Raw genomic sequence first — 27,109 nt, 5'->3', positions numbered from 1 at the left:
CATGCTTAGAATAAAACACAGCTGAGGACTGCAGGAGGTGAAGTGAAATATAGGAAGACCAGCTTTTGCTGATGAAACCGGAACTAAGTCGCATAATCTTGTGAGATAAAGTAGGATTTTAACTCAGTCAGAATTTAGCTATTATGATGAGGACACACATTATTTTATTGCTGTATATTGAAAATTACATGATGTTTAAGAATAGGAACTTACTGTTTCACTTATGGTTGCAAAGCCACGAAAAAAATGTTGTGAACCTATTTAGAAGGTGAAAGAAAGTATTATTTAATTTAGAGAAAATTTCTTGAATATTATTCTTCTGTAGCTTAAAAGCTAAATTTAAGGGGACATCAAGACAAATTTTAGACATGTAAAAAGCAAGATTGGTATATGATAATTCTTTGAAATTAAGTAAGCTATATATGTATCTCCAAAACAATAAAATGTAGAATTTTTTTTTAAGGTTGTTTTTGGCAGATATGTCTGTATCAATGTGGAACAATTAAAAAAGCATTGGACAAGTTGTATTTTTTGTGATAAGCACCACAACTGTGGCTGAAAATGCATTTGGAACACAGAGTCGAAACTTGGGAAGATGTTTTATTATTAGACAGGCAGGAACTGTCTAAACAATTTATATTTGATTGCTGTGTGCTTAAATATAGTCTTATAGAAATCACATATACCAGACAATCCGTATATTACAAGGGTTTTCTTGTAACAAGTGTCAGCAGCAATAACAATAAATTCTGGCTTAACCAATGGGCAATACTACGTCCCAATATTATGTGACCAGTGAGAAAATGGAATCAGAAGAATATATTAGTGATGTCTCATAGCAAGGTTTTCTTATTAATAACTGACCTTTAGAACAGATGACTTATTTCACCTCGTTGTCCTTTTTTTTGGTCAGGGAGGTACTAATAGAAATAACAGAATACCGAAGTGGTTAGGCCCGTTATATTTAAGGTATTTTTAACAATAATGGTTAAAGTAGTTATAAGGCAGATGTAAAATATGAAGCAACTTAAAAAGAAGACTTTTAAAAGCAGATCTGTCAAATGAAAATTGAGTTGTATCTTGGGGATTCAATTTTATTTTTTGATTTCATTATAGATTATTTACCACAAGGACTATAAAAACAATATCAAAGGCAAGTGGAGTCAAACTCCATGCTATGATGTTGCAATTGCGAAAATGAATGCAGACAATATAAGTATGGTAAGTGAATTCTTCAGAAAATCTTGAAAGGAACAGCTTTATCTTCTGTTTATGTTAACGTGGAAAATACCGATTAATTTTTCCTGCTCCATTTGTGGTATTTCTCTTTTCCTAAAGAAGCTTCTTCATGGATGTCTGATTATAATTGCATTTGATACACTGTTATCTGTTTGCCTCTGTTCCTAACAGCGAAAATACCAGGAAGACTTTGAAAACATAAAAGACCAAATCTACTTTATGCAGACTGAAACTCCAGAATATGAAGCTAATAAGCGAGTTTCAGATAATGTCAGTAAGGTATGTTACGTGTGCTCCCATTTCTTTAGCTTGAGTATAGTTCTGAAGTCAGGCCAGTTTGTGCTGAAACTGTTTTGTCAAGTGTCAGAAATATTTTCTTGTATGTGAAAGATGTGTTCTTGTGTGCCTTCCACTAGGGAGATTATTACAACTTCTAGCCATGATTATGATCTTCCACAATAGTACCCATGAATTAAAATTTTCTTTCAGTGAAGTAGAATTTGCTTCATTGTTTGTTCTGATTATGTCATGTGCCCGATTTTTACTTGGAACAAATCAATACAGATAACCAAGACCAACTTAAGATGGCCGAATTTGGCTCAGTATTTTCGTATTTATTCATCCTTGCTCAGTGTATCATGCTGATGTGCTGGCCCATCTTTTATTCAAAGTACAGAATTTGTTTGGCTTCAGCATTTTCTGCAATAGTATATGCATCAGCAAAGACAATCTTATGCCAGGAATTGTAAGAATATGACTATTCTGAGATGTCAACTGGTATTTGAAAAATTACAGTGTTCAGAGAGGGGCTTAAAGGTGGGGACATCTACTAAATAGCTCCCACTTTTCTTGCGACCCTGCCTCCCATCTCGTCATCCCTGCACTCCTGTGATCTGAGTGCCTTTCATGGTCCTTTGCCACCATAAGTTAAAAAGAGGAAATTTTCCTGAAAAGTTCTTGTTGGTATAGGTAAGTGACCATCTGGCTTTTAATACTGATTTTTAAAACCTCACTCTTTTTTTTTTTTTACTGTTATTTTTGAAAAGGTAAAATACAGAGCAGACTATGAAAAGAATAAAGCTATTGCAGATTATAATGTGCTTCCTGCTACAGAGAACCCATTGCTGAGGCAATTAAAAGCTGCAGGAAATGTGCTGAGTGATGTAAGTATTATCAAAGTACAGCTGGATGATTTTCGGTTGTGTACAATAAACCAAACTCATAATTGCTTCACAAGGCTTCTCCTTTGGAACTCTCAGTGGTTTTATAGACCCATATTTGTCATGAGATACCACCAATCAGAACGGTACAGAGTCATGTCTCCACAGCAGAGCATAACAATAGCTGTGGCATGTTATGGAGATAGCTAAATATTGTATAGTTCATTTAGGTCCCTGTGGAAAATGGATCACAAGGTGACAGTTCTTACTGTTCTGAGGAAATTCAGCTGATGTCATCAATGATAAAATATGTGTTACTTTCACATATTCATAGATACCATATTCTGGTTCTCACCCCGTAATGGCTTTTTCGATTTCTCTCTTCTTGCTGTTTTGACCTGTATGAAAAGAGACTGCATATTTCTCAGTGACAGAAATTCAAAACCCATTAGTCAGATGTTTCTGTCTTCTCTTACAAACCTAATAGTTACTAAAAATTTTTTTAAAAAAATCATTGTTTTTCAGTTGTCAGGGAAAGCTTTTCTTTGCAATCTTTTCACAGTTTTACTCCTGTCATTTTTAATGTGTTGTGAGTTGCAGTGAAATCTACTGCATTATCTGACATTATTTTCTTTTGCAGAAATTATACAAAGAAGCCTATGAACAGTCAAAAGGAACCAGCATGAATTACTGTGACACACCAAAGTTCCAGACTGATACTGTTCTGAAGAATTTTAGTGACGTATGTGTTTGGTTTATGTTATGTTGTTCAGTACTGACACTCTTGATTACTTTTGTTTATCAACTTGTGATTGTTTTTCCAGGTAAAATATAAAGATGCATATCAAAAGAATATTTTAGGACACTATTTGGGCAGCTTTGAGGACCCGCATCATACTCACTGCATGAAAGTTGAAGCTATGAAGAGTGATGTAAGTGTGGCAATCATTCTGTCTTCACCATCATACCTTCAGTTCAGAGAAAGCTCAATTATGATTTCTTACTGAATGTTGATTTTTTTTCCTAGAAAAATTACAAAGCAGATTACGAGGAGGAAAAGACACAGTGCTACTTCCCTCAGACCATAACTCAAGAGTATGAAGCTATTAAGAAGTTAGAGCAGTGTAAAGATGTAAGTACAAGACAGTAGCGGTCATCGAGTGACCAGCTACACGCAGAGTATCGCTGCTGAGGCACACAGAAATGTACAGAGTGATTCCTGTTAACTCTGATGATTCTGAATTTGGCCTTATTAGCATATGTGAGTTTAAAAAAAAAAAAAGTTAATCTGTATTTTAGGGCCTTTTCTGACATCTAGTGATCAAGACAGATATAGCACCATCTTTTTTAAACAAGTAAACCCATAAAACTAGATGAGTACCAAAATGAAGAATGAATCTCAAGCATTTACCTGCTTAAATTCACATATTTTAACATCAATTCTTTAAAAGTACTTCAGTGACTTTATTAATACTAATTTTATTTAATCAATACTTGGGAAGTACTTTTAAATATATATTTGTATATAATATACTAAAATGTATATACTATAATGTGTATATTATAATGTATGCTATTTATTATATTTATATGCCTACTCATTATTTGACATTCATACTTTAATAATACTTTAAAAATCTAATTGCTGTCTGATTGTTAAAAAGTAGCACAAGAACTGTTGTGCATGACTGCTTATCTGCACTCATGCCATAACTGCTGACTGTCCCAAGTAACTCTACATTGCTATGTCTTATGAAATAGTTTTGTTCGTATGCATTTTATGCAAATATATTTATTATCTTCCCTCAGCACACCTACAAAAAGCATCCCGATCAAACCAAATTTACTCAAGTGACTGACTCTCCAGTACAGAAGCAAGCAGAGATCAATAGCAAACAGCTGAGTGATGTAAGTAAATTTAGAAAACATGTTGCTACACTGATATTACCAGTTTCTGCACCATGGCCACCTCCACTTTATCACCCAGTTGTAAGAGAATCCTGAAATGAATGTGTAGGTGCATGTGTGTGCATGTACACACACACAAGCACAGAAACATTTGTGTGTATTCACAGTTCTGTTCTCGTGGAAGATCACTTGGAAATCAGATTTTATTTTTTTTTTAGTTTTTCAGTTAGCCGTTCATGTAAATTTTTACTGTGTATGTTTGTAATTGTGTTTATGTCCATCATTTTTAACGTGTTCTTTGCAGCAGTTAAGTCAATGGGATTTATACCATTCACTTGGCAAGGACTTGGATTTCATCCTGCCTTGCTTTGTGAGTGAGGTAGCATGGGATCTTTAAGTTGTGTCATTCAGCATTATTAAGCATTTACAATCTATAAACATTGGGCTGCTAAATTTCTTTCTTTATTTTTCTTTGTAGATAAGGTATAAATCCAAAGGTGAAGAAATTATTCACAAGTACCACCTCCCTCCAGATGTGCCACAGTTTATACAGGCTAGAGTTAATGCCTACAATATCAGTGATGTAAGTATATTTTGAATCCAGAGCTCCTGATTATACTTACAATATGAAGTTTTCTGTTAGCTAGAAACTGCTCATTCAAAGTTCACTTTTTCTTCTAGAACTATTACAAAACAGGATTGGAAGAATTGAAATCAAGAGGATATGATCTAAAAAGTGATGCTATTCCTATCCGAGCTGCCAAGGCTGCTAGGCAGGCTGCCAGTGATGTAAGTACATCCCTCCTAAAGGAACTGTTTCATTCAGGAGAGTTTACTCAAACAACGTTTGCAATTATGTTTATTAAGGATGCCTGAAGGATAACTTCTTTACTGCCTATTTTGAGCATGTTATTGGACATATTTAACACAGTTATATTTTTATTGGTGTTTCATTGCTTCACTAATGTATTTGTGTAACTACATTCCAAAAAGGCTGTTTCATGGTGTAATTTGCTATGAATAAACAGGCTGTCTTGTACTCCGCTATGGTTAGGGAGAATCATGAGGTCAGTAGAAACAGCTCCATGAGCAATGGACCCCTGAATTCTCCTTGTCTTTAATTATAGGCCTGTTCATAAATGAGGTGAAAGAATCTAGCACCTCACTGGAGCTTGGGTAGATTCTTGGGAATGGCCTTGCAGAGGTCCCTTAGTATTTTAAGATTCCTCCCCCTCTTATCATCAGTACAAATGAGATAATGCTACTTTGAAAGCTAATTAACTGACTTATGTAGCCATGAATTGTGAAGAGATGCTTGTCTGGTTTTATGTATGGTCAATGACTTAAATGTGCGGGGTACTCTTTGTAGAAGAGGGTAACCTTTGGTTTTAAAATGCTTACTGCAAAGTTACGACACTTAAGATCATATTCTCTGTGTTCTGTTCTAACAGGTTAACTATAAAAAGGCCTATGAACTTGCCAAGGGTAAACTCGTTGGCTTCAAGAGCCTCCAAGATGATCCCAAACTCGTTCATTATATGAAGGTAGCCAAGTTGCAGTCTGAACGAGAGTACAAGAAAGATTATGAGAAAACAAAAACTAGGAACAACATTCCACTGGATATGGTCAACGTTGTCGGTGCCAAGAAGGCTCAAGAGATTGCCAGCAACACTAACTACAAGAACCTCCTACACCACTATACTTATTTACCTGATGCAATGAATGTGGAGCTGACCAAAAATATGATGGAGATTCAGAGTGATGTAAGTAAAACCTCATATGAGCAGAATTTTTTGGAGATGCCTCAAGCAAAAACTGTGAAGGCTCAGGAGAGGTCCCTGGATTGTTTTTTCTAATTCCTAATTTTTAAAACATTGTTTTTACTCCTTTATTAGAATGCATACAAAGCAGATTATAATAACTGGATGAAGGGCATTGGTTGGATTCCCATTGGCTCACTAGAAGTAGAAAAAGCTAAAAAAGCTGGAGATGCCTTGAATGAAAAGAAATATCGTCAGCATCCAGACACCATTAAATTTACAAGTGTGGTGGACTCTCCGGTAATGGTCCAAGCCAAACAGAATTCAGTTCAGCTCAATGAGGTAAGCAGAGAAAGAAATGGGTGTTATAGTAAAGTAGAGATGCACTTACTGAAGAGTTGAGCATTGTCCTTAAAATTTTTCAAAGTACTGTTAGCCTGGAAATGTTGCTCTCTGTTCATCTTTGGTTTGTGCTCTGATTTTTCCCGAGTGATTTCCTGGTATAGGTCTGCAAATCTCTGTGGAAATCACGTGGCTCTTTCAGTTCACATCAGCTGATGCTGTCCATTTATATTTTAAGTCTACTTGAAATACATTCAATTTAAGAAATGTGAAATTTTTAAGTTGTTTGTTGCTGTTTTACCACCTACAATAATGAATGAATAACAGTATGTCTATCATTATACACCAACAAGCTTTGTTTTTTGCTACACTCTCCTACCATCCCTTATTCTCCCACTCTTTCAGAAATGTTTTTTATGTCCATTAAAGGGCTTAATTTTGCTGAGTAAAGACTGCATAGAGGTTATAGGGTGCATTCCTTCCATCAATAAGATCAACAATTCTAGATGAAAAGTAGAACCTCAATCTTTATGAGATAGGTGGCACCGTACATTTATTTGCAAAATCAAACATAAATTCTCAGTTAATTTACAGTGAGCTGGGTCTAGCTATGCAAGAAAAGAAGGATTTATTTCTGTATCGTATGTTTTACAGAAACTATACAAATCTTCTGGAGAGGAAGTTAAACACAAATATACCCTTCCCCCAGATGTCCCACAGTTCCTCCAAGCTAGATACAATGCAGCTAACGTCAGTGATGTAAGTGACTTCTTTCCAACGTGTTTTACACATTGTTAATGATTTTTTGAGTAATATGTTACAGATACACTCATATTTCAGGTTCCTTTCCATGATATGGAGTTCTATATAATCAACTTGTATCACTGTAATTTTTCAGTCTTGGTGTCATTTGAATTTCCAACCAGGCACCTTTTAATCATGTAATCATTTAACTAATTTAATTAATAGATAAATCTGTTCTCATAAATGAAGACTGATATGATCCCCACTGCATCTGCTTCTAAAGAATTTCCTGGGAATAGCTCTGGCTTGCATATATTTCATGTGGTTACTAGTTTCTCTAGAATAACTTGGATTTTCTTTTTCAGGCCTATTATAAACAAGGCTACCATGATCTAATAGCTAAAGGGAACAATGTGTCACTCGATGCTATTCCAATTACTCGAGCCAAGGCTTCAAGAAACATTGCTAGTGATGTAAGTATCCATTCCAGGTATACTTTTCTTAGCTGTTTAGTAAAAAATTTGTCCATTACAGCCATATGGTAGACCTCATATGTTGCACAAGTCTCACTAGGGTCAGCATTATGAGAAAGAGATTCTTACTCTTTCCCAAAGGCCTAGTTGGTGTAGAACTTACTTTATGCTCATCTTATTTGCTTTAGATAGGCAAATGCTATTGCATTATGTTTCTTAACCCACTTTTCACAAGAGAAGTGAAGTCAGTAGTTCTTGCAATGGTTCTGTGACAAATTTTCAGAAAATACACTTAATTGGCACCTATTTACAGACCATGAGACAATATGTGCTCTTGGTTATGCAGTGGAGTATGTCTTATACAGGAATCAGAAGGCTGATAGTGCAAATTGTATACAGTGGGATATGTTTTGGTGCTTTCATAGAACTCGAGGAGGCTGTCCAGTCATATTCCATTTCTTTGCTATTGCTTTCAAATGACTCAGAAGGATTGTCTCAATTACTCTGATATTTTTCATACAGCTTTCCACACAGGGATGCTTAGGAAATGTTTTTCCCTTCCTTACAAGAAAAGCTAATATTGATAAACTTGTTGTGGTGTATGTAACCTGTTAGTACAGGTTTAGATGGTGGAGCAAGAAAAGCTGATGTAGGTATGGTTGCTGGGTGTGCCACTGAGGAGAGTTTATCTTTATGAACTGCTTGAGGCTTCTTTTTCCAATGAAAGTCAGGAGATCTTTTCTTTTGCATTTTGTGGGCATCAACAGGCATGTCTCAGTATATTTGATCTCTTTCTTCTGTTTCTAGTATAAATATAAAGAAGCATATGAAAAGGCTAAAGGAAAACAGGTTGGTTTCAGAAGCCTGCAAGATGACCCTAAGCTTGTCCACTACATGAATGTAGGAAAGATTCAGTCTGAGCGTGAGTACAAGAAAGACTATGAGAAGACCAAGACTAACTATCATACGCCTGCTGACACGTACAGTATCCAGGCTGCTAAACAGGCACAGGATGTAGCTTCTAATGCCCACTACAAAAATCTGATCCATCACTACACTTACCTGCCAGATGCCATGGATGTTGAGCTCGCAAAGAACATGATGCAAATTCAGAGTGATGTAAGTATTTCAACGATTGCAATTTCACGGATGATTTTTGCACACTGTGAAAAAGAAGAGATGAGTTTATATTAGTGAGACTTGCCATTACTGTAAGGGAATGGTCTGTTTTTCTTATGTCTTGGGGAAGACCGTTGCAAGTTTTATCAGCTGGTGGTGGCATTTAGAAATACCAAATTCCAGGTGAGTTCTACTCAGCAGGATTTTGGTGTGGGAATATCAGTGAAGGGCAGGCTTCTGGAATACTGAATGCAAATGAACTTTTTTTTTTTCACATTTCCTCAGAAAACTTTTTTTTTGCAACTAACATAATTTTGTTTCATTCTTTAAAACTTCTTTTGAGTTGTATTGATTTGTCTTCAAATGAAATAGATATGATAGTGTAGTTGGACTATCATTGACTATTTAGGCTGAAGTAGTTGACAAAATGTAACTATAGATATTATTTGAAATACATTCTGGAGATCTCTAACATAGGAGATCTCTCCTAGGACTTCTGGGTCCTTCTTGGAGATTCAGATGGTTGACTGGGCATACAGCGTTTCACTCTGCACCTCTTTGTATACTGCAGAATTGAACTCTCTGTGGATCCCCACGGAAGGAGAAAAAAAAAAAAGAGTGTCCACAATATTCTTGCATTTGGACTATGCATTAGCCCTGTCTGAATGTTTATGTGAGAGAACCTTCTGCAGATTTTGGAGCCAGGATAAATCTTTACTTCCAGTCTGTGAATTCTTTATGTTTTACTGTGGGAGGAACTACAGGAAGAGAAACAAAAATTGAGGCTTTGCTCTGTGGGCCTTTGTATAAGGCCAAGTCTCACAGAGTCTGCTGAAACAGGGAACAAATTAAGCCATGTCAAACAGTCACCATATGGTAGTTTAGAAGTTACTAAGAATTGAAGGTTGGTGAAACTTTTCACATGGGTAAAAGAAAAGGAAGGCTAATAAACACTGAGAAGGGATGTTATCGTTTATCAGAAATGAATCATGAATCAAAAATACAGTAACACATTTTCTTCCTTATGAAATCATAGCGAAGCATAATAAAAATCTGTTGTTCCCTTTGAGAATTAATAAATGTTTCCTGCTAATGTAGAACACACTAGCTGAACTATGTGATTATTATTTTAAGCAAAATTATTACAGTTCTGTGGAAAATCTTAGTCCATATTGTCTTTCTCTCCTTCAGAATGCATACAAAGAAGAGTATAACAGCTGGTTCAAGGGTATTGGATGGAGTCCTCTTGGTTCTCTGGATGTTGAAAAAGCTAAAAAGGCTGGAGATGCATTAAACGAAAAGAAATACCGTCAGCACCCAGACACCATCAAATTCACAAGCATACCAGATTCAATACCAATGGTCTTAGCACAGCACAACACCAAGCAACTGAGTGATGTAAGACATTTTTCATTATTAATGCAATATAGTAATTTTATTTTTTTACCATATTTATGATTTATATGTTACTGTCTGATATTCCATCTAAAAAAAACCCTTTAAATTTTAAAACACCGTAAAAATAGTAAAACTGTAATTTATTGGTAAGAATTAAGCATTGTTGCATTGTTTTTATTTGTTAACGCTAGTATTACCTACCTTGTACTTGTCAACAAGTATTTGTTTCTTTTTCATTGCAGGTAACATATAAGCAAGAGGGTGAAAAAGTAAAACACAAATACACCCTGGATCCTGATGTTCCTCAGTTTATTCAAGCCAGGGTCAACGCCTTCAATTTGAGTGATGTGAGCATATAACCAAGAGTTTGTTCAATAATAGATTTGTTTGTCATTTAGTTAGTAAAAAAAATAACTTTTTTATTCACGCTGATATTAAATATAGAAATGCACAAGCTCTGAATGAAGCTAAACTTTTACTTCTAGAAGTCAGTGAGTTTTGGGCTTGTTAAGCAAATTTTTAAACTGAGCACAAAGACATTTTAGTGCTTTATTGGCAAACTGCTTGGATAGACTGAATGAGAAAACCAGCATGACTTATTATTATTCAGATACCTGTAGGTTTGAAGACCTGTGGCATCTACTTTTATATGAACACATTGCACAGGCAGGCAGTACAAGTTCTCTGTGTGTTGCTGCCTGCTGCTGGGCTTTCAAAGGAAATTAGCTCATCCAGTGGAAAGACAGTAATGCCTTTGTCTGCCACTCAGCTCCTAGTCTGCCTGCTTTCCATCACTTTTTGCATCCATCCAACACCATAAAGATCTCCACTGATAGTATCAATTTTATTGCTATTGTGATATTAAATTTTTTAGTGGCATTATCAGGCTTCCAGGAGCTAGGTAAAAACTGACATCTTTAATAACCTTGATATACTATTTGTCTGTCCACATGCTAACTGCTAACAAAAAATCACCCAGACCACTTTCTTCAGTCACTTAAGACTACAGGGCCTGATTTTGAAGCTAACAGGAAAAAATTTCTGAAGGTTCGGTCAAATGAAAAGAGGTTTTGCTTAAGCAAGGGCAAAAATGCCACTGATAGAGTTGTTCTGCATAAAAATTGCAAAGAATGCTTACAGAGTTAATGATTTAACTGCATGAATTACTGTCTTGAAGGACTCTCCTATCTTTGTAGTAGATTTATTTATCAGAGTGCAGCTGTAGTTTGTGTACAGGTTAACATCTTTCCTTGCAATTGCACAGACTAAACTGAATATTTTGTTTGCTATAACTATAATAAAAATATGGCCTTAAACAACTTCGTTAAAATTGCTACTTGTAGCATTGCAAACTTATACCTTTTTTTCTCTATAAGGCTAACTACAAAGCGGACTGGAAAAAAACCATTGCCAAAGGATATGATCTGAAACCAGATGCCATTCCTATTATTGCTGCTAAAGCTTCTCGAAATATTGCAAGTGATGTAAGTATAATTTACATAAAGTGGAATACATACATCTACTGTGCTACACCTTTCTGTACCATAGTATGCTACAGAGTCTCTATATGTATAATGGTATACAGACACTTAACTCTGAGAATTGAAACTCTTACAATACTGTGGAATAACAAATAAATTCAGAGGTTTACATGAATCTCTGAAAAAACATTTCTTTGGAAATGCATCATGACATGTGTGAGTGCTGGTGAGCTGGGGCTGTTCGATGTACATGCTTCAAGTATTCACCAGCTTATTTGAAAGTTTCTTTGTTATCATTTATCTATGCTGTATTCTTAGTTGCTGGACTTCTACTTGTCTAGCATTCACGAGCTGTACAGAAATAGGGCTCTTCTCAGGCAGCTGGTAAAAAATACAGAAATGTGGCTGTTTTCAGGCAGCAGTAAAGCTTGGTGTGCCATCTGACACAAGCTGTGAAAGGAGATTTGGAACACAGAAATGAATTCACTAACTTCAGCAAAAGACTGCAAATTGCTTCTATTCCCCACTAAAACATGCTTCCCTCCAGTAGCTGATTATTGGGATATCTAATTGTTTGGTAGCCTTGGGCTTATTTTTTTATTAATTTGCTAGTCTTTTAATTAAAAGCTGAATGTTCCTGGGAGTTAGAAGTCTACGGCAGTAAAATATAATGGGGCAGAGCAGTGGTGTGGGAGGGCATGTAACTGCACATCTAGGTTTAGATCTGTACCAGGGGTCAAGACAAGCTGAGAAATCTGGAAATCCTCTTCTTTTTTTGACCTAAATAATCCTGTGCTGTCTGAAAAACAATTTATGAGTTTATAGAATGAACTGCAGTTGTTAAAATACTGAGTTTCAAAGTATTAAAATGATCAGAAGTATGTTTTCTCTTTCCAAAGTGGGGTAAGACTTTCTTTTCCTTTGTCTCTAGTACAAGTACAAGGAATCATATGAGAAAGATAAAGGCAAACAGGTTGGATACCGGAGCCTGCAGGATGATCCTAAACTTGTTCATTACATGAATGTGGCCAAATTACAATCAGATCGTGAATACAGGAAGGATTACGAAGTCACCAAGACCAAATATCACACTCCTCTGGATATGTTCAGCGTGACGGCTGCCAAGAAAGCCCAGGAAGCAGTTACCAATGCTGGCTATAAACAGCTAATTCACGATTATACACTCTTGCCTGATTCTGTGAATCTGGAGCTATCAAGAAATGTGATGCAGATTCAGAGTGATGTATGTCATGATTTATTGGCTCTTTTTTATCTTCTCATAGTGACCGTGTTTACACTATTAACCTTTTAATGCTAAAAAATGAACCATATTGGATTAACTGTAGATTGAGATGTAAATGTCTGGTCTGGAACGCTGTATTTTCCAAAGATTATCAGAATTAGGTGTAGCTGTTAAGTTCTAGGGAACTTGACTAGCAAGTAAAAACTTTCCTTGTGTCTCTACGTATTTGGCTATATACACATGCTGTGAAAGTATGTGGTCTTTTTCCCAGACTCTGATATTCTCCTTGTTACTTCTAACACTGGAGTTCAGGAGCAAGTTTTCTCTTTGCAGGATTTTTGTACTTTATATGTCCTAAAAGCCATGTTATAAAGTATTATATAGGAATGGTGCCTATTCAAGATTGTGCAGAACCAGGCCATTGAGCAGAAGTTGTTGAAACAATTTCTTTGAATTAATTCTACTGCAAACTGAGTCTACTAACAAACAAGAGTGTAATTTTAAATATTTTTGACAGATTTTCATATTTACCACTCAGAAATTTTTTTTTTGAGGTCTGTGGATTTCATCTGTAGTGTGAGTTCTGCACACTGGTTTAGTGAAAATAATTTCTTTATCCCTAACACATAAATAGTTGTTAATGTTATGCTAAGAATTTGGAAAACAACAGCAGTTATAATGGGCTTATCTAAATTTTTCTTCAAAAATGAATGACTGGGGGAAGTTTTAAGGACTTACCTGGTTTTATGTATATAGGCATTCTAATTTTCCTTGTCTCACTGTGTTTTTCCTTGTTTATTTTTAAAAAGAATGTGTACAAAGCTGACTTTAATAACTGGTTGAGAGGAGTTGGCTGGATACCAATCCAGTCACTTGATGTAGAAAAGGCCAAAAAAGCTACAGAGATTCTGAGTGAGAAGAAGTATCGCCAGCATCCCGACAAGCTGAAGTACTCTATTACAATGGATGCAATGGAACAAGTGCTGGCTAAGCAAAACGCCAAGACCATGAATAAGGTGAGAATTGGTTCAGGTGATCGTGACTGAGCCACAGATTGGCTCTTTCTCTTGCAAAATTGTGGGGCAGGTGCATTCCCACTGAAGTCACTAGAATCTTAAATGGGTATGGTGGTTTGCTTGGTTAAGACTAGACACTAGGAGATGATGGAGCCTCAGGCTGTATTTGTAATTAAGGGAGTTTCATTTTATGTTTAAAAAGATTTTTTTGTGTGTGTGTGTGTGTATGTGATTAAAGATATCTTCTCTAGATTTAAAGTGCTTTGGTAACCTTTGCTCTTTTTCTGCAGGAAGTAGCATTCATAGTGACCTGAAAAAAACCCTGAAATTCTGTCAGTTTTGTACAAGTTCCCCTGAAAAGTGGAGTTCTTTAAATTGGTCCCTAGTTATCTGGAACACCACTGATTCTTATTCCATGTTTGCCATGGAAAGAGGGTGTATGGAAAAAAAATAATTATGCTTTGCACTAAAGCAGGGAAGAATGCAGACTGAAAATTTTCAGTTTCAATTTTATTTACTATCAAAACATACTTTTCAAATTTCTCAAATAAAGTACTAAAGAAAGAGAAGAAATATCATACTGCCACATGGCAGTTATGATGATTTGTAGTGCTTTTGGAACTTTACTGTACTGTAAATTATTATTTATTGCAAATGAACAAAACAAAAGCAAGCTTTTATTTTATGAGCGCAGTGCCTTTTCAATGCTAAATATTACTTTGTAATTGCAGAGGCTCTACACGGATAAATGGAACAAGGAGAAGACCAGCATTCATGTTATGCCAGATACTCCAGAAATTCTGCAGTCTAGAGTGAACCAGATCACAATGAGTAATGTGAGTTACCACGCTCACAGGGGCATTCAGGGTCTGTTGCATAGATCAAAAGTTGCTTTAATTTTTATGTTTTTTCTGAAAATATTTAAATTCAGATGTAGGGTACTTCAGTAGTTCTGGCTTCATAATAGAGTACCTGTTCTCTTTTATGTTTTAAATTAGAAACTTTACAAAGCTGGTTGGGAGGAAGACAAGAAGAAAGGTTATGACATGCAGCCGGATGCTATTCCAATAAAAGCAGCCAAAGCCTCCAGAGACATTGCAAGTGATGTAAGTTTGATTGTGTGATAGCACTCAGAGTAGCTACAAAGACAGTCAGAACATTTTCAAAGTGCTCTGTTATGCACAGAGGTGTTTTTCCAAGTGTCTTGCGCTGTTGAGGTTTGTTATATGCTTGATGGGATAAACCTTTGCAATACTTGCTCTCCAGTGGAATAACACTGGACTGAGCTTTTTTTCTCTTTGTTCAGCAAGCTACTGAGCTTCACGTGCCTGAGTTCAGTGGGCTCTTTTGTAAGGCTGGGTGCGTTTAAATGACTAAACCTGAGGTCTTGTGATGGAAAAGGACAAATATTTTCTGTGTTTTCAGGGATAAAACTGAGCTTTATAGTGGATTTTTTTTAATTTAAGTTTTTGCTGTTCTTTCTCTTCCCTTCTGCCAGTATAAATACAAACTAGCCTACGAAAAAGCAAAAGGAAAGCATATTGGGTTCCGTAGCCTTGAAGACGACCCCAAGCTGGTGCACTTCATGCAGGTGGCTAAGATGCAGTCTGATCGTGAATACAAAAAAGATTATGAGAAAGCAAAGACTAATTTCCATACGCCAGTTGATATGGTCAGTGTGGTGGCAGCCAAGAAAGCACAGGAAGTGGCTACAAATGCAAACTACAAAAACTTGATCCATACCTACAATGTTTTGCCTGATGCAATGAGTCTTGAACTAGCCAAAAACATGATGCAGATACAAAGTGATGTAAGTGATGAAGAGGTTCTTCAACCTTTGCATGGCAAATACAATTGATGCTTAGTTTATGAAAGCATACTGTACGATAAATAATGCTGTTTTCTTAGTGAAATTCATTCAGTTTTATACTAAAATGTAGTAAATTAAATGAGACCTTCAGCAATGATAGCCATTGTATTTTTCTAAGACTCTGAAATACTAAGTTATACCTATTGCTAAAGAATTTGGGCTCAGAAATAAGTGATTTTATGTATAAAGTAAAATGGATATTTACTGCTTACATGTCCCATCAGGCTCTTCAGGAGCAATACTTGTGCACAGACAGGAAAAGCTTCCCTTTTCATTAATAGTTTTATCTTGTACTTCTAAAAATGTATCTTTTCAGAAGAGGAAACCAGCTGAGTATCTGTGTTCTCAGATTTTCTGGGATATTTAACCTCTAGAGAAGAGAGCCCTTTTTTCTCAGTATGGTGTTCAAGATAATCTTCTTCTTCAAGAGGGCTTTAGCATGTAACCTCATGTGAGCAATCTATATACATCATAAGGAGGATCTGAACACTGTACTAAAAGGCAGAGTAATAAAATAGACACCACTGTAAAAAAATGTGTTTCTAAATAAACTTGAATGCATCTGAATTATGTTTGCCTCTTTTTAGAATAAATGCGTTCAAAATCTAATATTCATTAAACTCAGAAAGAAGTGTCATGATTTACAGACTTTTTCACACATTAGATTATTTTCTTTTCTTTCTGCTTCCAGAATCAATACAGAGCAGAATATGATGAAAGTATGAAGGGTATTGGATGGATGCCACTGGGCTCCCTGGAAGCTGAGAAGAACAAAAAAGCAATGGAAATTGTTAGTGAAAAGAAGTATCGCCAGCATCCAGACAAGTTAAAGTTTTCTGTTCCTATGGATTCCATGAATATGGTCTTAGCCTTAAATAATGCTAAAATCATGGATGAGGTAAGAAAGTCTTCACTGAAATTTGTTGAAGTTTGCACAAGTAAGAAAAAAAGTATACCTGATGAAGTAGTCAATCCTCTTGTATACGTAGCTTTGGAAATTGTCAATTTTGGCAGCTAATAAATATGCTTGAATGTCATTGTATTTCATCTTACTAGACCTTTGCTATACCTGAAAGCAAAGCATGACCCTAATATGTCTAAGAAATAAATATAAAGGCAGACCTGGGGGTCATATTTTAGTAATGAAGTTTATCCAACATAACTGAGTAGATTTTTAACGGTTTAAATCTAGGGGCTAAAAATACTGGAGTGATCCCTTTCAGAAATAGGATTTACACTTTTAAACGAGTATTCTGTTTCATTTGATGCCTGTTACATTAATATGAAATTGCTACGTGATATGAATGCTTTTATAATGAGAAATTTATTTTCTGATTCTCCTGCTGAACTGATGTAATCTACTGGTGTTCGTCAGTAATGTCCAGACTTCACGTGCATTATAGTTACAGGGACTATCAGAAGCTTATGTGCACTTTCCTTAGCTCCGTTTCCTCTAAGAAAAGCTCTTTTGCCTCTCTCAACTGATACTTATTTTCCAGGAGATAAACTGATGATCTTCCACTTCTAACTATTATTTTACACCTTCTGGCTTGGCTTTTAGTTGTGGGTTAACCTCGGTAAGCATCTAAGCAGCACACAGCCACTCTCTCCCTTCCTCATCTCCCCCACAGTGGGATGAGGGAAGAGGAGAGGAAGAGTAAAACCAAAAAAAATCCCTTGTGGGCCAAGATAAAAAATGTTTAATCAACAAAGGAGAAGTGGAAGAAGAAAGAAAGAAAAAAAAACAAGTGATGTAAAAGCAATCACTTGCCACCTCCCATGAGTAGACTGGTGCCCAGCCATGTTGGGAGCAAAAGATGTCTAACCCCTCTAAACCCCCTCCTCTCCTTTTTTTGTTTTGTTTTGTTTTGTTTTGTTTTGTTTTGTTTTGTTTTGTTTTGTTGTTGTTTGCTGAGCGTGAGGTTATGTGGCTTGGAGTATTTCTTTGGTTAGTTGAGTTCATTTGCCTGGTGATGTCCCTCCCAATCTCTTGCACACCCCGAATCTGTTCACTGTGGGTGCAGAGAAACAGCCTTGACACTGCAAACACTGTTCAGCAACAGCTGAAACAGGAGCATGTCATCAGCATTGTTTTAGTCACAAATCTAAAATGCAGAACTATTCGAGCTGCTGGGAAGAAGATTAACTCCATCCCAGCCAGACTCAGTACATTTTGAAATCTATTACTTGCTGCTGTTCAGTGTGCTTGAATATGCTGCTGGGCAAGAGACAAGCCATGAAATGCTCTGGCACGACTGATATTTCTTCCAGTTTTCTTTCAGCTTCACGCCATTAACTCATAAGAGCTATTCCTGATTCACACCGCTCTTAAGTGCTAAAATAAAAAGACAGATGCTCCTACCATGTTGGTAGTCCCATCATTGTAAAGAATGTTTCTATTTCAAATAGGAAATATTATTTTAAATTGTTTTATTTAATTCTTTGGTTTTGTTGACAGCCCTTTTTTTTTTTTTAATCCTTTCAGCACAAGTACAAACAAGCATGGGAAGAAGACAAAAAGAAAGTTCACATCATGCCAGATATTCCACAGATTGCTTTAGCAAAAGCTAATGCATTTAATTTAAGTGATGTGAGTACTGTTTGTAAGACTCCAGTGTTGCTCCTATTTTTTTTATTAGTAATAAGTGAGATGACAGCATACGAAAGCCTCCCTAATTCTCACTTAGGTAACCTATAGTGATTTCACAAAAAGGTATAAGTTTTCCTTTTCCCTGCTTCCTTCCCCAAAATTAAGTACCAAAAGTTACCATGAAAAAGCCATACTATTTATAGTCAGATTACGAAGTGTTCACATAAGTCATTAAAATATAATACTTATATGGAGTTAGATAACTGTATTTTATTGCTATATAACTATATTGTATTATTATATTATATAACTGTAGTAATGCAACAAAATAGTAGAGTTTGAGTACTATCCATGTTTGTTACTGTATTATTTAATTTCCCCATTCACAAGGGTTTGTACTGGATTCAAAATTCTTTCAAATTGAACCTATTCTTTTGGTAACATGATATTATAGACAGTTTTTCAGTAGCCAGTTGTTAAATCTGCATATGCTAAACAAAGTCTTTTTTGTAATTGTACACATTTTAATGTGCACAGAAATAGACTTATGTATCTAATTTTTTAAGAGCTGACATCCTTACAGATGTAACTTTTCCCCAGTATTTGTGCATTTTCTTGCTCTTTTGTTATAGGCTATTGTTAGTGATTATAGTGCAGTCCAGCTGCACTGATGTGTGAATACTAGAACTGGAGTTGATTTTGAAGGAGTATTCATCTCTCTGTGCCCCTGAGTGCCTTAAACAACTGTTCAAGGCGTGTTAAACATATGAATAGTCTGTGTTTCAAGTTATCATATAAAATTAATAGAGTTTTATTTAAGTGAGTGTAGTGTGTTTTGCTTTCTTAAAGGATATTTTCTTTCTCTTCACAGAAAATGTACAGACTTTCCTTTGAAGAGTCTAGGAGGAAAGGGTATGATCTCAGAGCTGATGCTATCCCTATTAAGGCTGCCAAAGCTTCTAGGGACATTGCTAGTGATGTAAGTTCTTGAAAGAAAAAAACAATCCATTTCAGATATTGTAAAACATTGATATCTGGACACAATTCAATTTTACATGCCAAATACGTGAAGTCTTTTTATTCTCTTGCTTGTAAATAATTCTGACATAATCGATATATATTCTGATACATTTTCTAGCAGGGTTAAAGAACTGTTCCTTCATTAGAAAGGTAAGGAGATATGTGAGGGACTCGGAAGAAAAAAGGCAGTTCATTCCTCAGTGTGGTGGTGCTTGGATACATTTATAAATGTATGTTGTATATTTGTAGTTTAGACAGAGTGTTCAGAGATCATTCTTAGAAATATTTGAAAAAAACAGATATGGACTTAAATTATTTTTACTGCAGTGGTGCAGTTATCTTTATTCCTTTGGTGAAAGTCCCATTAAATATCTTGGTGCAGAGAATACACACTTCTGGAATCGGGACCATTCTGAAACCCTTTGTGTATCAGTGATGAGGGATTTTCTGTGGCATGGGCAAATGCAGCCTGAGAGAGGGGTGAAGTTAGGGCCTAAGGACATGTTATTTAGCCCACCATATTTTTTGACAACACGGAGGATGTTGCAGCCACTGCAAAGTTTGCTCTGCCACTGCTCTCAGGGGAAGATACTTCCATTCTGAGTTCTCTCCCAGCAGTAAGCAGCGAAGGACAAAAGAATTGATACTTGGTCTGTGTAGTTCATTGTCCAGGGTTGATTAGAGATTGAGGAAGGGGTTAAGAATTGGAACTATTGGTTTTATTAAACAAAAACATGGAAAAAATCTTGAGAAGTGTCTTGAATTTTGTAATCATTTGGACAAGTGAACCTAATGGGTATGACAATTAGATATTTGATTTTATGGTTAGTCTTCAGATATGAGCTCAAGTATTCTGAGTATGGTGCAGACTACCATGAAAACAGTTACAGGAGCCAAATATTGGAGGCAGCATAGCAGCAGTAAGAGAGACCTGTGTGGGTTAATTTACCTTGGTTCTAGCATCTGCAACACTTCATCTTAGAGCTAATATGGGTATCTCTAAACTGTAGCGTGAGAAAAATAAAAAGTGCACTTTTCCCAAAGAACTGTCTGCAGCAAACCAGACCTTGTGTGTTCCTTTGCCTTTTGCTTTCCGTCAGTATTTCCATCATGTTTCATATTTTCATTGTGTCATTTGTAATTAAATTAGAAAGTAATCGAACCCCAGGTTACTCCCAAGGAGCAACCCCGGGCTACACTGAACATTATGCAGGAGCTGAATAAACTATTGTAAGACAATTTAATTTATTAAGAAAGTGTTTTAAATATATGGCTTCTAAAAGGGACACTAGACATCTGTTTTGCTTTAGAGTGCACCCTAAGAATAAGTGGACAAAGCCACCACCTCAATATGCCTTGTGATGTTTTTTAACAGTGTAAAAATCTTATTTTTATTGAAGTTTTGGGTTTTTTTCCCTTACAAGATAGATATTGCTTATTAAACAAATGAAGTAGCATTAAAGTCTCTGTCTTTGTTCTCTTTACAGTATAAATACAAATTAGGTTATGAACAAGACAAGGGAAAACTTGTAGGCTTCCGCAGCCTTCAGGATGACCCCAAACTTGTCCATTATATGCAAGTGGCAAAGATGCAGTCTGATCGTGAATACAAGAAAGCTTATGAGATGAGCAAGACACATTACCAGACACCTTCTGATACACTCAGCATCGTGGCAGCTAAGGAGGCCCAGGATCGTGTAACCAATACCAACTACAAACGACTGATTCACCAATATATGCTTCTACCAGACGCAATGAGTTTAGAACTGTACAGAAACATGAATCAGATACAAAGTGACGTAAGTTTTTGTTTTCTTTCCATCAGTCACACCTGTGACTTTTTTTTTTCTTTATGGCTGTGCTTTGGAAACAACAGAATTATTTTGTGGGAGCCATTTGTAAATTGTAAACTTTCCTTTTGTGTTCTGCTTGGCAGAATGAGTACAAGCAGGATTACAATGAGTGGTTCAAGGGTATCGGTTGGAGTCCTGCTGGTTCTCTGGATGTGGAGAAATCTAAGAAAGCCACAGAAATTGCAAGTGATCGGAAATACCGCCAGCATCCCAGCATGTTCCCCTTTACAAAACAGAATGATGCCATGGACATGGTCCTTGCAAAGCAGAATGCAAATATAATGAACAAAGTGAGTATTTGTGGGGAAAATTAGGCACATGTTCACATATCATCCATTTTGATAAACAGTCTATAAGTGTCTGTTACCACCTTGTGTTTCCCTGGGGAAAAAAAAACCTGTCACTTACAGGTTCCTCTTTTTTAGTTTTTTCTTTTTTTTCTTTACAAAACACTCAGTTACTGATAAATAGCATTGGTTAAATAAATATTTCCTGATTTTTCTCATTGCTACTTCTCCAACCTCTATTCCTCTTACTCTTGTATAGAAATTACTGAAAATCTTGATAATTGGATTTCATTAGAAGCAAGAGTGGATCCTAATTCAGCTGATTGTGGATTAGGTCATTTCATGGTAAAATAAATCTAAGTCAGCACCTCCGTGTTTTTAGCCATCTATATCCAAAGTGTGCAAGTGGAAAGGTGAAAACCCTGAAAGAGCCATCCTTTGTCCTTTATATTAACGCATCTGATATTACTTTTTCCAATAGCATGCGTATACTCAAGCTTGGGAGAAGGATAAAACTCAGGTTCACGTGATGCCAGATACACCAGATATTCTACAGGCAAAACAGAACAAGACAAACTACAGTCAGGTAGAGTCTTTTAATACTTCCTATTACATTTAAAATTAATATCTACTTTGTTCAATTTTAAAGGTGCCTCCCATTTCAAAATAAGTACTTAATTTGTGTAAGTTAGAAGAAAGAAATGGAATGAGATATTTAAAACAGAGGCAAAAATTTTTATGTGAGCACTATTTTCAGAGTACCAGTAAGTACCATCTTCAGGCCAGCAAAGTAACAGCCTAAATTACATTATAATGTGTGGAAAATATAAGTCCTATTTTTGAAAACTGGATGTGCATAGTCCCTACTCTATGCTTATCATAGAAATCAATCATGTCAAAAATTCCTTACTATAAAATAACAAGTTCATTGTGTATATTTTTAACTTAACATATGGGAAAAGAAATATGTGTGGTGATTCTAACTTTTCTGTCAGCTTTCAAATATGAGAAAGTGACAATTGTGCCAGTATAAAATACTTAGGTTTAGCTTTGCATGATTGGTCAGAGGCAAATCTTCAACTTGCAAGTGCTGAGACTTAAAATCAACTGTGCACAAACTGAAATGACTATTAAATGGCTACATTACAGCCTTACTAATGTAAATTTTGTTAATTTTCAGTTATCCCAGATGGATACATTTCACATTCCCCAGATATGTTTCAGATCCCCAAGATAAGCTATAGTAGGAAGCTGCTGCAGTAAAGAAAAACTATATAGTCACTAGCCCAAGACATGGAAGACCTACAGTCCTTGCTTATCAGTTTCCCATTTCTCAGTTCCCATTCTAGTAGCCCTTCTCTTGTGACTGAAGCCTGTGAGATAACCCAACTTTGGTAATACGGACCATTAGCATATCTAAATAGAAGGTGACATACATATTACTAAGACTTTTTAATTAATATTGATTTTGATTTTAGAAACTATACAAGCTTGGCTGGGAGGAGATGATAAAGAAAGGCTATGACCTCACGCCTGAAGCCATTTCAGTGAAAGCTGCCAAAGCTTCAAGGGACATTGCAAGTGACGTAAGCAGCATTTCTAATTCAATACACTTTATCTAGTTGCTCTAACCTACAGAGTCACACTAAACTGAGATGCACTTCTCTGCTAAGGTGTGTAAAAAGCAGAACTACTGACAGAACTATTTCCTGATCTGTTGTTGTCAGTGAAGCAAACAGTTTAAGAAGGGTTGGTGTGGCATCTTGACAGTTGCAGAGATTGTGGTCCATCCATGAAGTGGCTAGTCATGCAAAGTTAGGAGCTGTCTGCTCTTTTGGATGTTACATTTTCAGAGCACCAGCAAATTGGGTCCAGTTAGCCTAGTGCCTATACTGAGAAACCCTCCTTACAACTCCAAAGTAGAAGTGGTGACACATGTATTGCTGTTATTAACACTTGATATGAATGCAACTCCTGCATTTATGCAAAAGATTTTATTAATCATTAGGAAATGTTTTCAGTGCTTAAGCATCTGCAATTTTCATTGCTGATTAAGCATGTCAGCCCTTGGGAGTTTTGAACAGTATGACTACATGAATCAGATGGCCCAGGAGACCATTCTTAGAGCTGTGCACTCTTCCTCAGGCATTCACTAGCACCAAACGATGCACATTAATCAAAGGGCTACTAAAACTTTACATGAGATGCCATAACAAGTCGTTCATTTCACTGGCAATGAGAAACGTTGAACTGAGAGACTGTATTGATATTTTGCTGATATATTTTACCCTTGTCTGTTTCTTATTGTAATTTCAATAATGCAATCTTTATCATTTTAGTACAAGTACAAAGAAGGTTACCGCAAGCAGCAGGGACATCACATTGGATTCCGCAGCTTACAGGATGATCCTAAGATGTTGTGGTCTATGCAAGTAGCTAAGATGCAGAGTGAGAGGGAGTACAAGAAAGATTTTGAAAAGTGGAAGACAAAGTTTAATATGCCCGTGGATATGTTAGGCTTCCTTCTGGCTAAGAAATGTCAGGAATTGGTTAGTGATATAGACTACAAACGAATACTACACCGCTGGACTTGTCTGCCAGACCAGGTTGATGTCACCCAGGCAAAGAGGGTCTATGAACTACAGAGTGATGTAAGTTTCCTCTGCATTTATTTATTTTTTTGTGAGATATGTCCTACTTATTGAAAAGGATCTTTAGTAACTCTTTTGATGTCAGTACAGATCAGACTGAAGCTAAATTACCAGTTAGTCTTTTAATGTGGTTTAATAAATGAACAGGGAAGTAATCTACTATGTTTTTGATTTTATTTTTTTTTGTTAACAGAATCTGTATAAGTCAGACCTACAATGGCTCAAAGGCCTTGGATGGAGTCCTCTGGGATCTTTGGAATCTGAAAAGAACAAGAAAGCCTCTGAAATACTGAGTGAAAAGAAATACCGGCAGCACCCAGATACTATTAAATTCACAAGTATCCCAGATGCCATGGATGTCATTTTAGCAAAATCTAATGCCAAAAACAGAAGCGATGTAAGTTGCCTCTAGAGACAGAAAATGTGATTCCATAAATGAATACGTTAGTATACATTTGTTAAAAATATCTCCATGCTTAAAATAGAGAAATATCAGATGTTTATGATCAGTGCCTTACTGCTCTGTACTCAAGTGCTACCTCTTGTTCAGAAGATTAGTCTACAGAGCTGTATAACTCAGTAATAACTGCAAATAAGACCCTTACTATGTAGTATGTAAATGTATGGTCCTGATGCTGTTTCCTTGATATTTCATGGATATAAAGAAGAAAAAAAAAGAGTGGTATTTAAGTGAGAAGTTAGCATATTATTTGATTTTAATATCCTGTGTTGTTTACATCACTCATGCTTGCATAGTACATCTTTGTTTCACTGTTGTTGAGAAAAGGTAAACTGAATTTACTGGTATGCCTGTGAGCCTTTTCTCAGCCAGGGTGTTTTTGTGTCTCTCTTCAGATACTGTACAGAGAAGCTTGGGACAAGGACAAGACTCAGGTTCACATCATGCCTGATACTCCTGAAATCCTTTTGGCTAAATCAAACTTAATTAACACAAGTGATGTAAGTGTGACTCTACAATGTTTCCTTTATGGAATTTGGATTTACCCCTTTTGCCTTTAGTTTAAAAAGCAGGAGAGTAATTCTGCAATTCTAACAGCTGTAAGTGCACCTGTAATCTTTTCCTGTGAAAATTGTGATGCACTGGGAAGCCTGAGTGGAATTGCTAAAATACAAAGTGGAAGTGGAGTTGCTAGAATATAAAAAATGCCAAGAAAATATTCAGCACAAGTTAGCAATTTTCTCTCTCATGCCTGCTGGTCATATTAACATTGTAGATATGTGTTCAGTACTTGATAATAAGCCTGTCATTCTTGTTAAAATGTCTGATTTTATTGAATTGCCTCTTCAGAATAACATAGGATTATGTAATTTACATCTGTTTCCTGGTTGTAATGGAACAAATGTAGGCTACCTGCAAAGGTAAAGAAAGGTTAGCAGCTCTATCATAAGAACTCAAGAAGACAAAAATATTTGGAATTGAAATTGGGTGTTGTATTACCTCTGTAGAAGGCTTTCAGAATCATTCAGATTAATATGTTAAGTAAAAGAAATATCTGATCTCAAATGAGAATCATAAAACATACAGGTAGTAATTTTTAAATAATTTTAGATCATCATTTACGAAATACACAGTATAAAAAACAAGCTATGGATTTTAATTTCATGAATGAAACTGTGTTTCGAATTTAATGCTTTATTTTCAGTATTCAGGAAAGGAAAATTGGAGTATAAAAAAACTCTAGAGATTTTTATTTGCAATAATTATCATGAATCCTTCTCCAACAGAAACACTACAAGTTAGGATATGAAGAGCTGAAGAGGAAAGGCTATGATCTTCCTCCTGATGCTATACCCCTCAAGTCAGCAAAGGCATCCCGAGACATAGCCAGTGAAGTAAGTCTTACAGAGTGAAAAATAATAGTGGGACACAGAGCTGGTACACAACAGGATAAAGATTAACTTTAAAGACTAATTAATTAAATTTTAAGTGGTCTTGTATTGCTGCTCTCTGCAGAGATTGTGTATTTCTTAAAGATGTAAAGTTAATTAAGTTACATACAATAATTTACAATGTGATAGTATATAACTATAAGAAAACCAGTTAATATGTTCTGGACAGGCAATAAAACCACTAAAAATATTGAAAAATTATGGAAACAAATTAAAATACATTAGATTTGAAGATCTTAAATACTATATTAAAAACAGAGAAATCTAAACTGCAGCTGGAAAAAAGGTGATAATTATTGTTTCTGCATTCAATTAGTACCAATACAAAACTGCGTACCGAAAGCAGCTTGGGCACCACATCGGGGCCCGGAACATCGAGGATGATCCAAAGATGATGTGGTCAATGCACGTAGCCAAGATCCAGAGTGACAGGGAGTACAAGAAAGCCTTTGAGAAGACAAAGACACACTTCAGTAGCCCAGTGGACATGCTGGGAATCGTGTTGGCCAAGAAATGTCAGGAGCTGGTCAGCGACATTGATTACCGCCACTATCTGCACCAGTGGATCTGCCTGCCAGACCAGAACGATGTTATCCATGCTAAGAAAGCCTATGATCTGCAGAGTGATGTAATTCATTAAAATTAAATATACTGGGTCTTGTGCAATATAGTTTTTTAAAGATATATAATATGCCTCAGTCACATCGGACATGTTGATAGAGGTGAAATGTTTAATATTCTATCATAAAATTTATGTTTAATCCTATCTTTTCAGTCCTTAGACTGAGGTGTAATTTGTGTGTAACTGTGGAATTCTTCAATATCTCTGTTCTTTTTGTTATTTAATAATTATTTTACTAAAACTTCAGAAGTAACAATTGCATTCAAAACCATATCCTGCTGCTATGCAGAAATATCTAAAATTGTTCATATAGACTAGGCTATACTAATTTATAATTATTTTAATACTTGATCACGCTTGTACTTACATAATGAACTTTCACATTTTTTCAGGCTGTTTACAAATCAGACCTGGAATGGCTG

General features: G+C 35.9%; 1 protein-coding gene across 1 annotated transcript in view; it reads left to right on the top strand.

Moving 5' to 3' along the window:
• Positions 1–27,109, top strand: part of NEB (nebulin) — a 112,202-nt gene that overhangs the window by 13,645 nt on the left and 71,448 nt on the right. The window contains exons 10-43 of the mRNA XM_026852536.1: positions 1,117–1,221; positions 1,411–1,518; positions 2,286–2,402; positions 3,040–3,141; positions 3,224–3,331; positions 3,427–3,531; positions 4,209–4,307; positions 4,786–4,890; positions 4,989–5,096; positions 5,759–6,070; positions 6,203–6,409; positions 7,064–7,168; positions 7,519–7,626; positions 8,434–8,745; positions 9,937–10,143; positions 10,386–10,490; positions 11,520–11,627; positions 12,556–12,867; positions 13,677–13,883; positions 14,615–14,719; positions 14,882–14,989; positions 15,382–15,693; positions 16,445–16,651; positions 18,239–18,343; positions 19,215–19,322; positions 20,851–21,162; positions 21,300–21,506; positions 21,985–22,089; positions 22,982–23,089; positions 23,843–24,154; positions 24,348–24,551; positions 25,010–25,114; positions 25,901–26,008; positions 26,382–26,693. Coding sequence (XP_026708337.1) covers positions 1,117–1,221; positions 1,411–1,518; positions 2,286–2,402; positions 3,040–3,141; positions 3,224–3,331; positions 3,427–3,531; positions 4,209–4,307; positions 4,786–4,890; positions 4,989–5,096; positions 5,759–6,070; positions 6,203–6,409; positions 7,064–7,168; positions 7,519–7,626; positions 8,434–8,745; positions 9,937–10,143; positions 10,386–10,490; positions 11,520–11,627; positions 12,556–12,867; positions 13,677–13,883; positions 14,615–14,719; positions 14,882–14,989; positions 15,382–15,693; positions 16,445–16,651; positions 18,239–18,343; positions 19,215–19,322; positions 20,851–21,162; positions 21,300–21,506; positions 21,985–22,089; positions 22,982–23,089; positions 23,843–24,154; positions 24,348–24,551; positions 25,010–25,114; positions 25,901–26,008; positions 26,382–26,693 — 5,658 coding nt within the window. The remainder of the gene's footprint in view (positions 1–1,116; positions 1,222–1,410; positions 1,519–2,285; positions 2,403–3,039; positions 3,142–3,223; positions 3,332–3,426; positions 3,532–4,208; positions 4,308–4,785; positions 4,891–4,988; positions 5,097–5,758; positions 6,071–6,202; positions 6,410–7,063; positions 7,169–7,518; positions 7,627–8,433; positions 8,746–9,936; positions 10,144–10,385; positions 10,491–11,519; positions 11,628–12,555; positions 12,868–13,676; positions 13,884–14,614; positions 14,720–14,881; positions 14,990–15,381; positions 15,694–16,444; positions 16,652–18,238; positions 18,344–19,214; positions 19,323–20,850; positions 21,163–21,299; positions 21,507–21,984; positions 22,090–22,981; positions 23,090–23,842; positions 24,155–24,347; positions 24,552–25,009; positions 25,115–25,900; positions 26,009–26,381; positions 26,694–27,109) is intronic.

This window comes from Athene cunicularia, assembly GCF_003259725.1.
Source record: "Athene cunicularia isolate RWA chromosome 7 unlocalized genomic scaffold, athCun1 chr7_part1, whole genome shotgun sequence".
Classification (NCBI taxonomy): domain Eukaryota; kingdom Metazoa; phylum Chordata; class Aves; order Strigiformes; family Strigidae; genus Athene; species Athene cunicularia.
The sequence above is the reverse complement of the archived record's forward strand: the minus strand, read 5'-3'. Positions and strand labels throughout refer to the sequence as shown.